Source organism: Epinephelus moara, chromosome 9, assembly GCF_006386435.1.
Source record: "Epinephelus moara isolate mb chromosome 9, YSFRI_EMoa_1.0, whole genome shotgun sequence".
Taxonomy (NCBI): domain Eukaryota; kingdom Metazoa; phylum Chordata; class Actinopteri; order Perciformes; family Serranidae; genus Epinephelus; species Epinephelus moara.
Window position 1 is genome coordinate 25,616,009 of NC_065514.1, and position 16,886 is coordinate 25,632,894.

General features: G+C 40.4%; 1 protein-coding gene across 8 annotated transcripts in view; it reads right to left on the reverse strand.

Moving 5' to 3' along the window:
* Window positions 1-10,564, reverse strand: part of mapk10 (mitogen-activated protein kinase 10) — a 52,676-nt gene extending 42,112 nt beyond the window's left edge. The window contains exon 1 of one of the 8 annotated variants that reach the window (XM_050052977.1): window positions 9,844-10,564. In XM_050052977.1, the coding sequence (XP_049908934.1) occupies window positions 9,844-9,846 (3 nt within the window). In that variant the 5' untranslated portion in view covers window positions 9,847-10,564. The remainder of the gene's footprint in view (window positions 1-9,843) is intronic. The other 7 variants (XM_050052976.1, XM_050052979.1, XM_050052978.1 and 4 more) reach the window with 7 other exon arrangements.
* Between the last annotated feature and the right edge of the window lie 6,322 nt (window positions 10,565-16,886).

Below are 16,886 nucleotides of genomic sequence, written 5' to 3' on the forward strand. Positions count from 1 at the left end.
TTTATCTTCAGTGAAGGAGAAGAGAATCAGAGGAAGATATTGGTATTAATTAACTTTTGCATGATATGAGCATCAACCACGGTTTCTTAAAAGTTTTCTCTCCTCTATACAGCTCTTGAGTCTTGCTACAGAGCATTGCTGAGTGTTGCATCAGAGTTTAGAAAGTGACGGTGCTTCTGCAGGATGTACAGGAGTTCCAGACTCTTTGCAGTATAGATTGTATGTAAAATTGCCAATTTGAAGCAGTCGGTCGGATGTTACCAGCGCTGGCATTTCCTTCTGCTGGAATTGACTGCTCATGTCTGATAGCGTACTTTGAATTTACCAGCCTGTGATCACAAATTCAAACCAGTTTAAGAGACAATTTAGAGCCAAAGCAACACACTCACAGTCTTTGTCTGTCTCTTTCTCTGTCTCACAATACACATTCAGACACAAATGTATTACACAATCACAAAAGGTCGGGCCTGTTTCACTGATGAGACAACCATTATTAAGAAAAACACTAAAGAAATTCAAGAATGAAACAGAAAAAGACGAGAGAGGAGGTTTTAATTATCTTGAATGGGCTAACGCTTATTACTGATACAGCGGCAGACCATTAATCTCCAGTGCTGCATGGCCTTGCTGATGCTGAATTGTGCTGTGCGTGTGTGTGTGTGTGTGTGTGCATGTCTGTGTGAGCACTCTGCAGTTGTGGCTGGTCCTTGGTATTTGGATCCTGGGCATTCTGTTACATCTGCACTCATGAGCACAACAATGCCTCAGGCAAACCAATGATCACTCTGCATACTGGGCCAGCAGCAGCTCTTAATCCCAGCATGATCTGTTGTAGTACACTTTTCGTTTTTGTTCCACCTGCTAGTTTTCTAGCACACACCTGGCAACTAAGGTGTGTATCAGCCTCTAATTGGATGGCTGGAGGACCAGGATTGAGAGCCACTGATATTAAAAAGATACAACAGCTTAAATGATCTACTTTGTTGAGTTACGGTGGAAAGCTTCTATAAATTGTATTCTATTAGAGTTAATGTTGGGCTGCTATTTAGACTCTGGACATTCCTGATTTGTCAAACACAGGTGCCACTAACAACATAAACTATGGTGTGTCAGAGACAGGGGGCTGCTATATAACAGAAATTTTGACTTACAGCAGGTTCAGCACAAATGTAACTAATGACATTTAAAAGCTCAAGTAAGATACACGACTGAGGCCCCGTCTATATGTGTGCATATATTTTTGAAAACGTACATTTTCCTCTACATTTTGGCTCTCATCCACACACAAATTGAGTTCTAGGTCACTAAAATAAGAGATTTTTTAAAATGCTCTGTGTATCCATGTGGACATGCAAAATTGAGCATTTGAGAAACAATGATGTCATCTTGTCAGTTTGCGCATGCCCACAGTTGCTTTGTGAGATGAGCATGCCCCAGAAACAATAACAACAATGGCGGACTACCTGTTTGTTTATGTTCTGTTAGCACTACTTGGTCTAATGACTATTTCACATCTTAACTCTGCACTGCTGCACCACTTCACTGATGAACGGAGGCATCTGCTGCGCCCAGTGTTATGTGCTCCACCTCAGCATCTGCGGTTTAAAGTCTGCCAGAAACAACAGTTTTGGATCAGGCCCGGTCAAACCAGCAGATTGTGGGCCATTTTCCAGAGTGGGATTGTTATCAGTGAGAAGTGGAGGGAAAACTTTGCATGTTCAGAACATCATTTGTATCTTTGAGTGAGCTCCTTTGTTCTTATATCGAAGGGGAACAGTAAGGAACAAGGGAACAGTAATGAGATGTTTTGAACATTTACCTGTACACTTTACTACCTTTGCGATGAGGGGAGACTGATGAAGACAAAAATATCTGTATACATGTAGACAAGGCCTGAGCCAGGATGTGTAATACCAGGGAAAGTTGTTTACTACAAACGTGGTTTTCCTGCTATGACATGTCAAAATGTCTGCTCTATTAGCTAACATTAATGTGAACATTAGTTACACCTGTGGTATTTCTGTAATGATCAAAATGTTTGCATTGAAAATATGTTTTCGGCAATGAAACAGAACACCCTCTGTCTGATGGGATAAGAAGTTAAAAGTAAGACAAATCGCCCTCATCTGCATCCCTTAAATGGTCACACATTTCCTCCCAAGCATCACATTACACACTATAACACAAAACCCCCATCAGTAAATTGAAAATCAGTCCTAAATGAGTGACAGTTTTCATCTATTGTCTTTGTATTCAGAAAGGTTAGTATGTTTTTGCATAATGTAGCCTTATGTCTGATGAACCCAGTTCAATCAACCACAACAGAAGCAACAGACCCTACAATAAAATGCAAACCACCCATATAAAGATTTTACTATGCCAGGTACAGTAGCCAACAAAGTTGTGGATCTATGAGTGTGCTCAGTAGGCAAAATAAGACTAACATGCTATATGGGTTGTTGCAGACTAATTATTAATATGAAATTCTCACAGTAAAAGTGGGAGGTTTTTCTGCTTTGGCACAGCAGGTGGGCACCTTCATCCAACATCTTATTTAGAGGTACGGTAAGGTTAAAAGCCTACACACTATCACTGAAGTACAGGATATGAGATATTTCCCGTGTGTCATGAGAGTCTGTTTCATTAGTTGTTAGAGACGTGCAGCCAGGGGTACATGTCATGCCAATATCTACTGAAAATGTCTCTGGACTGAACGGTGTGTTTGACTAGAAATTGATTTCACAGAAACAATGCTGGTGAAATATTTCAAATATAAATATAATGTTAACATTTTTGTTGGATTGCTGGGTGAAGGAACATCATGTGTGACAGCAGGTGTTTGAAATCTACAATAATGAGGTGCATCCACTATCACCCACCCTGCCTGCAGTATGCCTTTACAGACTGTTCCTGACTCAGCATAGCCCACAGTATCACATATACAGGAAGACATGTCATGGTTGTATATTTCAGTCACTGCAGTCCTCATAGCCTAATAGGATTTAAACTGAGTTACAGACAATGTTTTATGTCTGCATTAAAGGAACAGTGTGTGAGATTTAGGGGCATTTAGTGGCAGCTAGTGGTGAGGATTGCAGATGGCAACCAGCTGAAACGTCTACAGGTTTCCTTCAGTGGTCTTTGTTTATCTGAATTATCTGAATAGGTTTCCTCCTCTCCAAAACAAACAGACCCAATAATTAAAACTGGTAAAAAAAAAAACACTGGAGAAAAAAAAGCAATTTCTCGTTACAGATAAGTTCTTCTTCAACCTTGTTTGGCATGTCTGAGATGGGCTGCTAGCCCAGCGCCTGCTAATTAATGTGTGCTCACCATTTTTCTCTGATAACTTAAGATCCAGACGTTCAGGAGGTTTTTATCCAGAGCCGAATTATCTACAGAGATCTCCTCCTCTCCAAAACAAATGGACCAGCTGATTAAAACTGGTGAAAACACTAATAAAGCAGTTTCACGTTACAAATCAGTATTTCTCCGATACTGTTCCAGCACGTCGGAGATGCACCGCTAGTCCAGCACCTGCTAATGTGTGCTCACCTTTTTTCTCTGATAACTTAAGGTCCAAACATTCAAGAGGTTTTTAACATGGGCCTAATTGTTTGCAGAAGTCACTTCCTCTCCAAAACAAATGGACCCAGTGATTTAAACCAGTAAAAACACTGGATAAAGCAGTTTCACATTAAAAAAATCAGTGTTTTTACAACACTCTTGTCACAAATGGGGTTCTAACTGAGAAAATCTTATTGTCCCTATCTAGAACCAGTGTTTGTTTTGTCTGTTCTGGGCTACTGTAGAAACACAGTGGTGCAACATGGCGATCTCTGTAGACGAGGACTCACTCCCTATGTTGATATAAATGGCTCATTCTAAGGTAACGAAACCACGATTCTTATTTTCAGGTGATTATACGCGAAAGAAAACATTTCAGAAAGCTCCCCTAAATCCCACACACCGGACGTGTAAACAGCTTGATTGACTGCTATGATAAGACACAATGTGCCTATCTAAACATCCACTGCACACAAGTGTTATTGTTTCCTGTCGAATCCATCTTTGCTTCCTCTCTTCTCACCACTCTTCCTCCTTCTGTCATGTGTTCAGGCTTATACACATTTTGTGAATGTCACAATGCACACCCACAACAACCTCCATCTATGTCTTCATTCTTCCCTTCATCCGATGAGAGCCTGTGTTCTCCCTTTTCCTGCCTGTCTTTTGTCCCTCCCTCGCTCTCACCATTCCTGCTCCCAGGCTCCCAGCCTCGCTGCAACCAGCTCCCCTCCCCCTCCCTCGGAGCTCCATTGTGAGTGCTTGGTTCAGCAGCCTCAGCCTCTCCTGCAGTATGCAGCCTTGCCTTGCCTTTGCTGTGCAGCCCGAGCCAAACGCAGCACAGCCTCCCGTTTGGGCTCAGGGGAGGGGAAGGGAAGCACTTCAAACTGCAGATACAGCCAGGAAAACAAGACAGCGACGACTCCCGAGCTCATCTACAGGCTGCGAGAATCTGAATGTTCGCTGACATCTTATCGATTTGTTTCTTTACCGAAGAAAATACGCTCATCCTCTCTGTCTGTGCTCTTGTCTGTCGCCTCACTCTCAAACCCTGATTCACTTTAAGTAAACAACAGACATGTTAGCTGAAAAACTGCTTACACTGCAATTTTTCTGATAAGCCGCATGGTAGCAACATGTACAGCTTTGGCAGGTGCATGAGCCCAGTCATCTCACTTACAGCTTTTTTTTTTTAACGGAATCTACAGAATCAGAAACACATTAGGTAGAGGAAGGACCAGAGCACTGAACCACTGTGCTCTCTGTAAAACAACCTCCTGAATATTCATCTATAACACATAACATGATAGAAATATTTCATTTGACATCACAGAGCTGTCCTGATGCCATGGTTACAGAAGATAATGTTTTCTAAAATAGACCACTGCTGCCAACTATTCTCTCAATATATTTTTTCCACACCTCATACTTGATGTATTGATGCTTCTCAAATGCCCAAATCACTCATATGTGCATTCTTATAACAAAATGAATCATCTTCCATATCTGCTGCTGTGCCTTTAACTTCAGCTGTGTTTAATAACAACCATCTTTAATGAAAGTGTATTGAGACAAAGTTTGGCGATATAAGGCATTTTTCCAACATAGTATTTAGTCTGGAATTAATGCCCCCTCTGAAAGCCTTTGATGGCCTCTGAGCTGCTACAATGTCCGACCCTCTGTGACTCTTAAGTCTCTTTACAGATGTGCCGCGAGGAGATTGGGACTGAATCTAACACAGCTTAAAGTCTTGCACTCGGCAATCTGCAAAAAGCAAATAAAAGCTGCATATTTGTCCGATCAAATTCAATTATGTAACTGTGCATCTCACTCTGCGGGCACATTTCTCTGTTTGTCTGTCGTGGTGAGCAACACTGCAGCCTGGGGGAATCAACTTTCATGCAGCAAGAATTTAATTTTATTTGTAAGAATAAGGCTGTAGTATCACTGACAGAGTGTCCCCACATGCAGCTTTCAGATCAGATCTTAATATGGTCAGACAAAACAGTAATTGTCCGTTATAGTAATAATAATTATGTGTAATTTAATGCCAGCAGTTACGATCATAAAAGCATTAAGAGGCACATTTTGATCGACATCCGGCGGGGTACATAAAACTCAAATGTATGGAAAAAAATATATAATACCGTGCCACTGTGTTGGCTTAATAATACGAAGTCAAACTTAAGACGTTACTACTCCTTCACAAAGTTGATGCTGGGTGACTTATGTCCTCACCTACATATACACCTCTTTCTTAACTAAAATATCTATCTAGCTTATTTTCTCCTCCTTGTTTAGTTATGTACAGAGACATCAGTTAAATTGAATTAATCTGACTTAATATCTGAGCTACCATTACTACAGAGACAGACCACTGTAATTCACAGCAAAGAACAATACTCCGTCAGGGTCATTTGGCCATGATAGACTATGCCAGTGTTCCTCAGTAATCCATCCTCTTCTAATGACGACTTTGACCTTCCATATAATCATGAGAGCCACGGCAGAATGGCCCCCAAAAGACTGATGAGGACGTGTAAGTAATTGATGGTCAGCAAGAATTGTTTTGGAGAAAGTCCGCAACTTCTCATATTCAGCCTCTGAAAACCTTCACACCAACTATCTTGAACCAGGATTATTTATTTTTTTGGTCATTTATTTTGTTTGGTTAGGCTCCTTTACTCTGAAAACATTATATTACCATGATAGTTCATGCTGTTATCGATGTTTCTAATAGGCATGGGACAACATGAAAATTTCATGTTACGATTATCCTAGCATAAATAGTTGTGATTCACAATGTTGTCCCGCTAGTTGTTGAAATATGCGTAAACTCTAAAAATGGCACCACAACTGGAATCACTTTACCCTACATTTTGTTGGAAAACAAATATTTCTATTGCATCTCATATAGGACACACTTTTTTTGTGAACATCCTTTTTTAATGCAAAACAAACAATCTAACTATTTGAATTAGCATAATGTCTTTCAATATGAAATGTGCCACTGCTCGATTAACATATTTTGAATTTTTTTAGATCAGTGTGTATGCAGCCTGTTCTTGCAAAGTGTCTTTTATTGTTGGTTTCCCTCCAGCATCTTTGGGGCTGTTCGTAGACTGTATAGGGCGTAGCTATCGTGACGTCACCCATTGGTTTGTGCAGCCTTGAGTCCAGTATTTCATCCGTTGCTATCTTGGTTAGACAAGCGGGTGGGGCTGTGGTGGAGCAAGGAGTGGATCTAACTCATAGACTGTAGCAACACACACAGTCTGTCACCCAAGCGGCTGCACCCTTAAATATCCATAACCTTGACAGGTAATAAAATAAAGGCTAAACAGGTGAGTTATATAAAAATTCACCCCTGTAAAGCTGTCATAAACAGCAAAATTAGCTATGAAGACCAAACTGTTTTTGTACAAGGCTGTAACCATGTTTACTATTGGTGTACAGTTGAGCACTTAAACATGGGGATCTGTAAGAGGATCCAGAGCCAGCCTCAAGTGGCCCTTCAAAGAACTGCAAGTTTGGGCATTTCTGGGTTGGCTTCATTTTTTAGCCCCAGCTGTAACCACTTGGTGCTGCTTGACACACAAAATTCACAATTACCCTGATAATGGAAATTCATCACAATCAACTTCTTGTGATGAATTTCTATTTTGTTTGTTACTTTTTGATTTTGCAATCTGCGATGAAATCATAACCTTTCCCATCCCTAGCTCCTAATTGTCCTTGTGAATCCTACATTTAAATGAGGATGCTGGTTGGTGTCTTCCAGGCAGTGCCACAACACCAGAATTCATTTAAATCCTATAGACAATTCCTTATCCACCTCACTCTATAGTTAAACCATTACCTCTATCAATTTCTAATACATTTAATTCCTATCAGTGTCTCATTATATCTACATTTTTATGTTTCTTTTAAAGATCAGGTCAATCATCACAACAGAAATTGGCAACTAGTCTAATAACTTGTTCAAGTAAAAACTCCCAACATTCCCCGTAGTGTCAGTTTACTTAAAGGTCTAGTGTGTAGAATTTAGTGCCATCTAGTGGTGAGGTTGCAGATTGCAACCCACTGAAACTCCTCTCATGTGTCAAGCATGTAGGAGAACTACGGTGGCTGACACCAAACACGAATGGTCCTATCTTGAACCAGTATTTGGTTTGGCAGTTAAACTGTATAAATGACTCATTATCAAAATGATTATTCTTAGTTTCAGATAATCAAACACTGATGAAAACATAGTTATGAGTATTATTTTCTGGTGCTTTTCCCTGTTTTACACCATTGTAAAATGAATATATTTGAATTTTGGACAGTCAGTTGGACAAAACAAGACATGTGAAGATGTACTGGTGGACTCCAGAAAACTGGGATGAGCATTTTTCACTGTTTCCTGGCATGTTACAGACCAAACAAATAATCAATTACTCAGAAAAATAATCAGCAGATTAAGTGAACATAACCGTTAGTTACTGCTCTAATTCCTTACTTTGCTGATTAATCGTGCCTGCGATCCCACCATTATCTCATCTTAATGCGTTGCCTTATTTTGTTACATAACAAAGGATTAGTATACTGATGCTTTAAAGTCTGCAAAACAAAATGGAATTAAAATGCAAGCATGATCTCTACTGCGAGATAACATCAGTGTGCTGTTGGCTATTTCCATTGATGATTCTGTATTGGATAAACAAGTTGCCTACCTAAAAATCAATACCAGTGAATATCATTTTGTGTAGACCTGCAGAGGCCAATAAAATAGATTGTTTTATAAACTGAAGCTACTTTCAGCAGGAATATTATAGAACTATTCAGGACACATGATTTGCCACAAGCCGATGATGTTGAAGAGGATGAAGAGAAGTAAGGTGAATCTGTTTATCTATTAAATCGCTCCGTTCAGCCCCCCTGCAGAAACACCCATAAAAAGCTTTGTTTAATTGTTAAGCGTGTTCCCTGCAGCACTTTCACAAGCACGGAAGCCTGCTCCTGAATTATTCAGCACCCAAGGTCACAGCGCTAAAACCTCTCTCTTTTCCATCCTGTACGTGGAGAGTTTGTTGTGACTCCTTTAAACCATCACTGACTCACTAGCAGCGCGGCACAGCACCAGTAATTAATCCATGACTGTGGGCATGCACCAAAACAACTAGGTGGGAGAATGTGAAATTTTAAAAACATATATAAGCCAAATAACAAAACGAAAAGCTGTTGTTTGTGTAAAAATAACTGAAAGCTCAGTTGATGCAACACCTCTGTGTACTTGTACCTGTGCAATCAGCATAACTGGTAAGGCTGTTTTACAGTCAAATGAAATGCCTTTCCAATAATCCATGAGCAGATGAATGCCCAAAACAAATTTAGAGAAATTACCTTCCTCTGTGGCTGCATCTCTTTTAATCCAGTGTGTCCTGCACACAATGTAACCCACATTAGGGTGAATAACATCCAGTCCCCTCTGCATTATGAGTTCAGTTTAATGACAAAGCCTCCAGAATTCACTTCCCTTAACATGTACCACAAACACCAGCATCAAAACCACCTCTACTGATTAAGAAAATCACCCTTAATTCACACTGGTGGGACTGGTTTCCCGGCACTTGTGATGGATCTGAGGCTGGTCCCACATCCCTGGTGAAGTAGTGATGGTCTGCATAATGCACAAGGTGCGCAGCTGACTTCTGAGGGGGAGGAGGGACAAACTCTGCATGTAGGCCTACAGTATGTAGCCCATGTAAGCCTTGTGTTTTGAAGAGCATCATCCATTTGCACCACCCCTGCACTCCTAATCAAAAATGCATAACGTGCTTCATAACAGTGTTTATTCGCCCTAAGAGCGGCCAGGATATGTGGCTCACACAAATAAATGGTGCAGATCTTAAAGTCAGAATATTACACAACAAAGAAGTGGTCTGGATATTATGCTATTTTGTGATGTTATCTAGATGTCCGTTTAGGGACAAAGTAGTGATGTTAAAGCCTATTGCAGGGTGTCTGTGTGGAGGGAGATGGAGAGCGGATGGACAACATTTAACGCCATAATGAAATCCCCGCACAGTTGTTACAAAACAACAGATCCGCGGCGGTGACTGTATCAAGATGGGGTTGATTTCCTTTTTTTTTTTTGTCGCTGTCCCTTTCCCACCGAAGCATCGCTAGTGGACTTCATTAACCTTCCCTTCCGATCAATATTCATCACTCCACCCTCCAGGCAGCTGGGGTGCAAGCATCGCACCCACATTCAACAAACCCACCCGGCCTTACCATTCCGTGCCAGCTGATGACGATCCCAGTCCGGTGACAGTCCTTTTCAAAACATCCCGACGAGAAACATTGCGGGGACCATAGCTGGAGGCTGACTTTAAACGATCATAAATAAAGATGGCGAAGGGGTGGGGGGAAAAAACGACTCAAAAAAAGGCGATGAGGAAAGAAAAAAAGCAGAGGTGGACGGAACCGAGGTTTGCTGATGCTGAATCACTCTCCCTCAGCTCACCACCTTGCAACCATTGTGCTGCAAGATGCTGGCTGTACCATTGTGGACCTACCAGAGCAGAGAGAGAGGGAGGGAAGAGGAAGGGGGTATAGGGAAATATGTTACCATAGCAACCGATCAGGAGCACGTCTGACGTCAGAACCCGAGCACCCGGAGAGAGAAAGAGAGAGGAGGAGATCACATGGAGGCTGTGTCTCTGGACGGGAGGGGCGTGTAGGAGCATCTCTGATCCCATCCTGTACCGTCCCGCCACTGCGATCATGAGGCACAGAGAGAGTATGGAGCCGGGTGTTATTGGTCCGGTTTGTGTCACCAAGCTGCCCACATCTCACATCTCTCATCAGCCAGCTCAGTCAGCCAACACTGGCCATGCGTCTCAGCAAACACAAAGGGAAAAAAGAAAAAGAAAGAAAGCAAAAAAAAAAAAAATGTGTATAAAGGCAAGGCACATTTTATATCACATTTCAGTATTCATCATTTTAAGTTAACTTAATGTATACTACATCAAGCACCCATGGATGGGTTACCATACAGGCCTACCAGACACAGGCCCACGGGCCTGGCCTTCACCTGCAAGATGTCAATCAAATACCAAGCAGGAAGTGACTCAAATGACCAAAAAGGGCTATGAAAAGACCAGAAAGTGATGCAAAGAAACTGCAAAGAGACACAAAATAACTACAGAAAAAGGCAAAACAACCACAGGGAGGCACAAAATGGCTACAAAGTGTCACAACATGACCAAAACAGATAAAAAAAAATGTTCAAAGAGACACAAAATTACCTTTTATCTCAGAGAGACCCAAATGCCTACAAAGAGACACAAAACAACAAAGAAGACACAAAATTACACCAAAGAGACACAAAACAACCACTGGGAGACAAAATGACTACAAAGACACACAAAACTACAAAAAGATGCATAGCAACCACAAAGAGATGCAAAAACACCACAAATTCTGGGTGTGGCCCCCTGTGTAGGAGAGGTGGTGGGGCTCTTTGCATATCTGTGCCCCGGTTCCCCCTGCCTCATAATCTGCCCATATATGTATATATGTACAGCATAATGATTTATTATAGCTTTTGCATTGAAAAAATAGGCCTACTTGAAGCAATGAACTTGTTCATAAATTAGCGGAACCTAGCCTAACAAGCCTATCCCAGCTTACATTAGCTGAGAGGTCATTGCTCACACTCGCACCCACACACACGAACATAACCTGCAGGAAGTGGTGGAGGAAGTACAGATCTTTCACTTGAGTAACAGTATTAATACCACACTGTAAAATAATCTGTCACAAGTGAAAAGCCTGCATTGAAAATGTTACTGAACTAAAGGTAAGTATCAAGAAATATATTTAAAATATTAAAAGCCATAGAAAAAGGACTGTTATACTATTTTATATATATTACATCATTCAATTATTATAACTCAAGCATTAATGTCAAAAGCAGGATTTTACCACTTGTAGTTAATCAAGATTAATCTGCTGATAATTTTCTCCATTAACTGATTGATTGTTAGGTATTAAAAATTTCAGAAAATGAAATGAATTGTCATCACAGTTACTCAGAGCCTAAAGTTACACCTTCACAGTGTTATTTAGAAAGCCTCGGGTCACATCTAGAGGTCAACAAGGCCTTGGTATCTGCCTGGTAGCCTATACTGAATAAAAGCTATAATTTTAAAATAGATTTTTAAAGCTGCAATCTCTTTTTAAATGTAAGTCAAATACACTGAATTATTCACTTTTAGCTCTGTTTTGGTCTCAACAGACTTCCTGGGGGAAATATCGGTGTTTTTAGCTTGATGTATTTCATCTGGATTTGGTTTACCAGACAACACTGGTAGCATGGACATATTATGTATTGATGTGATACAGGTAGGCAGCATTAACAGCACAGTTGCAACTTGACAAACTTGAATAACATACCCCAGCATCAGTGTATGAGGAGCATTTCAGTGTTTCTCCTCGCTCCATCAGCTGGATGGAATAACAATACACTGATTAAAAACATGGCAGACATGAATCTGAAGATGACTCAAAAGGAGGTGTTTATATAATTTTCTAAAGTCAGGCTACAGGGTTGTCTGGCTGCTGACAATGAGCTATGTCCTGACCTCTGTTTAATAAGAAGATTAATAAAACTTATGACATTGTTGACCTCTACAGCAGTGAAGGGTAATTGAAATATTTTTTCTATGGATTCCTCCTCCTCAGGCGGCTGCAGTCTGTCTGTGTTTGAGTCTAGCATTGTTGCTGTATATCACATTTGCTTAAATGACTCTTCTTACAACATTTCTTTTACCATGTAGGTGATTGTCATAAATGCTAACATACCAGTGAAGGTGAGGGGAATGCAAAATCGTAATTAAAAAGTCTAAAGCTTCGCCAGGTTTACATCCAACTTAGCTTTACCTCAAAATGTGGATCTGAAATTAATATGAAATTTAGTGCACTTGTCTCTTCTTTAAGCTGATTGTTAAACTCAAGGACTGATGTTCCTCAAGCTGGAATCAGAACAATTGGGTGAGCCACACCCAGCCCAATATAAAGAGGAAAATGACCTGAAGAAGCCAGTCTGTTGTAGCACAAAAAACTGTCTTTGCCTGAGTTTATAAATGACAATACTCAGCAGCTCAGAGCCAAAGTTCTCGAGTGAGATAAGCCACTTGAAAAACTGCCAGAGGCCAGCAAAGTCAGCTCACCTAACATGCCTCTGAGTTAAATTCAGCAACACTCATCATGGTTGGATGCAGAGGCGTCGCTAAGGGGTGGCCACAGCCAACCTGATACAACTGCTGTAAGTAAAATAAAATACCAAAGTATATCAGTATGCAATTCCTTAACTCTCATATTGACATTGTTTTTAACAAGCCTATACAACAGCATGATAGAATTCCTGAAATTCAGTCATGGGTTTTGGTTTTGGGGTACCACCCTAAGATTTGTAGTGGCCCCATCAGGCCACAACTATGAAAAATTTCCGGGGAGGATGTCTCAAACACAGAGGTCTGCTTTACCAAGATCCAGATAAGCTTTCTGTATTCAGTTAGACTGATTTGGAAGCTTAAGGCCAGGCACAAGCCTGAGAAAACCTTTACATGTATGACCACCACAGCTACAAACACCAGCCTCCTCATAAGTGTTCATTAATTTCTGATGGCTCTCTCTCTCTGTGATGGATATTTTATTGCCGTTGGATTTTATTTAAACTTTTCACAGACTGAGGAACTAATTTCAAAGGCTCCAGGAAAGTTTTTAATGTTCTCCAGCTGGACCCAAAGGCTAAACTCACAAGTCAGCAAACCACATGCCTTCAATCTTACCAGGTGCCCCACATTTCTAAGACTGTCGGAACAGGCATAGCCACTCTTTCAAAGCTTCAGTGTAAATCGCCCTTGGGGCTCAGACCAGGACTGATGAAGAGGTATTAAGGACCGTACTGACAGAAATAGAAGGGAGAAGAAAAGCCAAAATCAGAGCCCCTTGGTTTGCATTTTATGAGACACTGCTTACCCAGACCCTACTACCCCTCTCAGTCTCCTGAAAAGGGCTCTTTGCTTCTGGTAATAAATACAGATGAATAACTTCTGGAGTAAAATGAGACTAATAGATCTGGTTGGCAGCAAACATTGGTGTAAATATCCTTTAGGCAGGGTAGAGCACCACCTGTTGTATGTTCAGCTGAACAAACTACTCTTTGCAGGGCCTTGCGATCCTGTTCGGTGCTGTTTCCGTACCAAGCTGTGTTCCTCAAGCGTCTGAGGTGAAACAGTGTCGCCACTAGTATGCGGCGCCCAGGTCAGGTCCTCTGTAATATGGACATCAAGGTACTTCAAGCTGTTCACCCTCTCCACTGAGGTCCCGTTGCTATTCAGGAGGATGAAGTCTCTGTCAGGCTTCCTTCCGAAGTCAACCATTCTCTCTTTAGACATGCTGACATTCAGGAGGGTATAACTACTCAACTAACCAATAACTTAACTTATTCTTCTTCTCTTTTCCTTGAAAAGTCTTGTCATTCCATTCCAGGCCTCTGATTGAGGCGAGAAAATTCACCACATTTTAGCCATTCACCCTGTACTAATAGTGAATGTAGTTAAATGCCAGTCACACACTGTCTGCACTGCACAACCTTGACTGGATCTTGCTTAAAGCTATCTGCAAAAGTATTTGCTGTCTCTAGTAGGAATATTTATTTAACACCAGGCATGATAACTAAGTGCCTCATAAGACATTTGGTACATTAGTTGAGACTAGTTACCAGCATTGATTATTAGGATGTTAAAGGAACAGTTCACCCCAAATCAAAAATGCATATTTTTCCTCTCACCTGTAGTGCTATTTATTTAATTAGATCTCTCCAATATAATGGAACTAGATGGCAGACAAGAGGCTTGTGCTCGTGACAGTGCGAGTTGTTAACATTGATGGCGTCCTTCTCGGCTAAGCTGTAACGTTAGCTAGTTCAGTATTGCTAGGTGAGCTAGCAGTAGATGCACGCTTTCTTCTGCGCAGTGATATGGTTGGCGGGTGTAGTTTGGTACAAAGCAAATAGTTCCTACATGAAACTACTCACAACAAGGTCTGTGGATTATCTTGAGTAACTGGATCATGATTTCTGGAAAGAGACATTGCTGTTGAGTTTCTTAAATGTATTTTTTTAGCGCTTTGAGCACCACAAGCTGAGTGCCATCCAGTTCGATCATATTAGAGAGAAGGCAGACATCTCTACAGCCGATATCTCCAACACTCGACAACTCGTACCAAAACAATTTAGACTGATGAATAGCACTACAGGTAAGAGGAAAAATACATTTTTTTTATTTTGGGCTGTCCCTTTAAGAAACATTTTTTGCTTGATTATGCCAGCCCATCACACATTAGGCTTTGTAGCTTGATTTGACTTGCTAATAGTAATGCAATGAACAAACTGAGCAATTAGCTTTAATGAAGTCTAAACTCCTAATATTACCAAAAGGAAAGGTGCAGTGACCTAATTAAATCTCTTTTAACCCCTGTGTAAAAGCACGGACCTCACTGAGTCATTTAATTTTGTGATTAGATAAAAGTGACATTAGAAGTTGTGATAAATAACAATCACAGTTGAATCATTTGTTTATCAGAAGAGAAGGGCTGGCATGTTAAGAACCTGGCAATGCAAATGTACAATTTATAATAAAGAATGGGTTCCAGTGGCAGTGCTGGGGCCATAGGACATCTGTACCTCAGGGTCCCACAGTGAGACAATCATTATGCTTCATTATAGTTAAAAACCGAATCAAACATGGCTTAAAAAGAATCTTGTTTTTTAAGTTATGTTAAGTGATTTAAAAAAAAAAAAAGCCTGCTTTAAATAAAGCTAGCAAGGGCTAAACACACTCTATTTGTAACTTTTTTGTATCTGCTTTAAGGTCTGATTTATTTTTATTGCAGCTTTAAAAATCATCTTTTACCCACCTTTACAATATTGTCAAATTGATCAAAGAGAGATTACGTTGATTTTCAGTATTAATCTGACTCTGACCCCAACACTTTTTAGTTTTTGGTGTCATCCCTGGGATCATACCAAATAATAAATTATCTGTTTAAGGTTGCAAAAATGGCCACAGTCTGATTAAAGCCACAACCTCCAAATATTGTACAGTGCATCTCCTCTATGTTTGTGAATTGTTCTGTTGCGTCTTCTTAAATTTATGCAATAAAAATAAAACTAAAATGGGTGCTCATATGTATTAGTGTACAATACCTATTACATCTAGATGAGGGATCTTAGATTGGCCTGAATAGTAAGCTGATACAAGGAATGACTGTGAGACTGCACTCAGAAATTACATCCTAAATGTTGTATGCCTGTGTAAAAGTGTGTAGGCATGCATGCATGGAAACAAAGGGTAATATCAGAACCAAAACACTTCAGAGTAGAGAATATATACTAAAATAGATAGCATACATTATGTGCAATGGCTTCTGCTTCTGAAATATTCAACAAAATGAATATCAGCTGTCTCCATCTAGAGAGAAACCCCGTGTTAATCAAGTAATGCAGTCTTATCGTTCCAGCCCATGGTTGGTGATAAAAATCATGCCTTTTAGCACTGACAGGCACAGACAGGCAGAGATAACCTTTTCAACACAGCCACCATTTACAAGGCACCATGTAATGATGACTAACAGCCACTAGATGGCACAAGACAGTCCATAAACAAGGCTGCTTTGAAGTGCCCCATAGGAAGGAAGTACTCAGCAGTGAATTGCTTCCTGACTGTTGAGACAACTTTGATGTTGTGGGAAATAGGCCACTAAAATATAGGATAAGCTTGATTTTTATTGAGTTTGTAAGATGCCAGCACCTTCACACAATCCCAGGGGTGAAGGAGACATCACGTACACAATACAAGTAATTAATGTTGAAAGCATCCCTGTTATGGATATAAGTGGTGATTTTCAGCATTTGAATAACATTGAATTACATATGCAGTTTCATATGTGCATAATTTCGGAGTTAAATAGCTTTAGGGTGACACATTTGGTCTGATTTATAACCACATCTGCACCTTAGCTCCCTCTTTGACTCCTTCTACATTTGAGAAAATTAAATAAAACTGATTTTTATTGTTTAAGAGTGATCATTTTGGAATCTCCTGTCTGTACAAACTATATAAAAAAGCATTTTAAAAACTTGATTCTGCATCCAGGACCACTGTACATTTCAGTCTCAGTTGTGTGTGTTACTATAGAAACGGTTAAATGACAGTCCCCTAGCAGAGAGCCAATGGACAGCCATAGTAAGGTGTCTTGTTACTCCC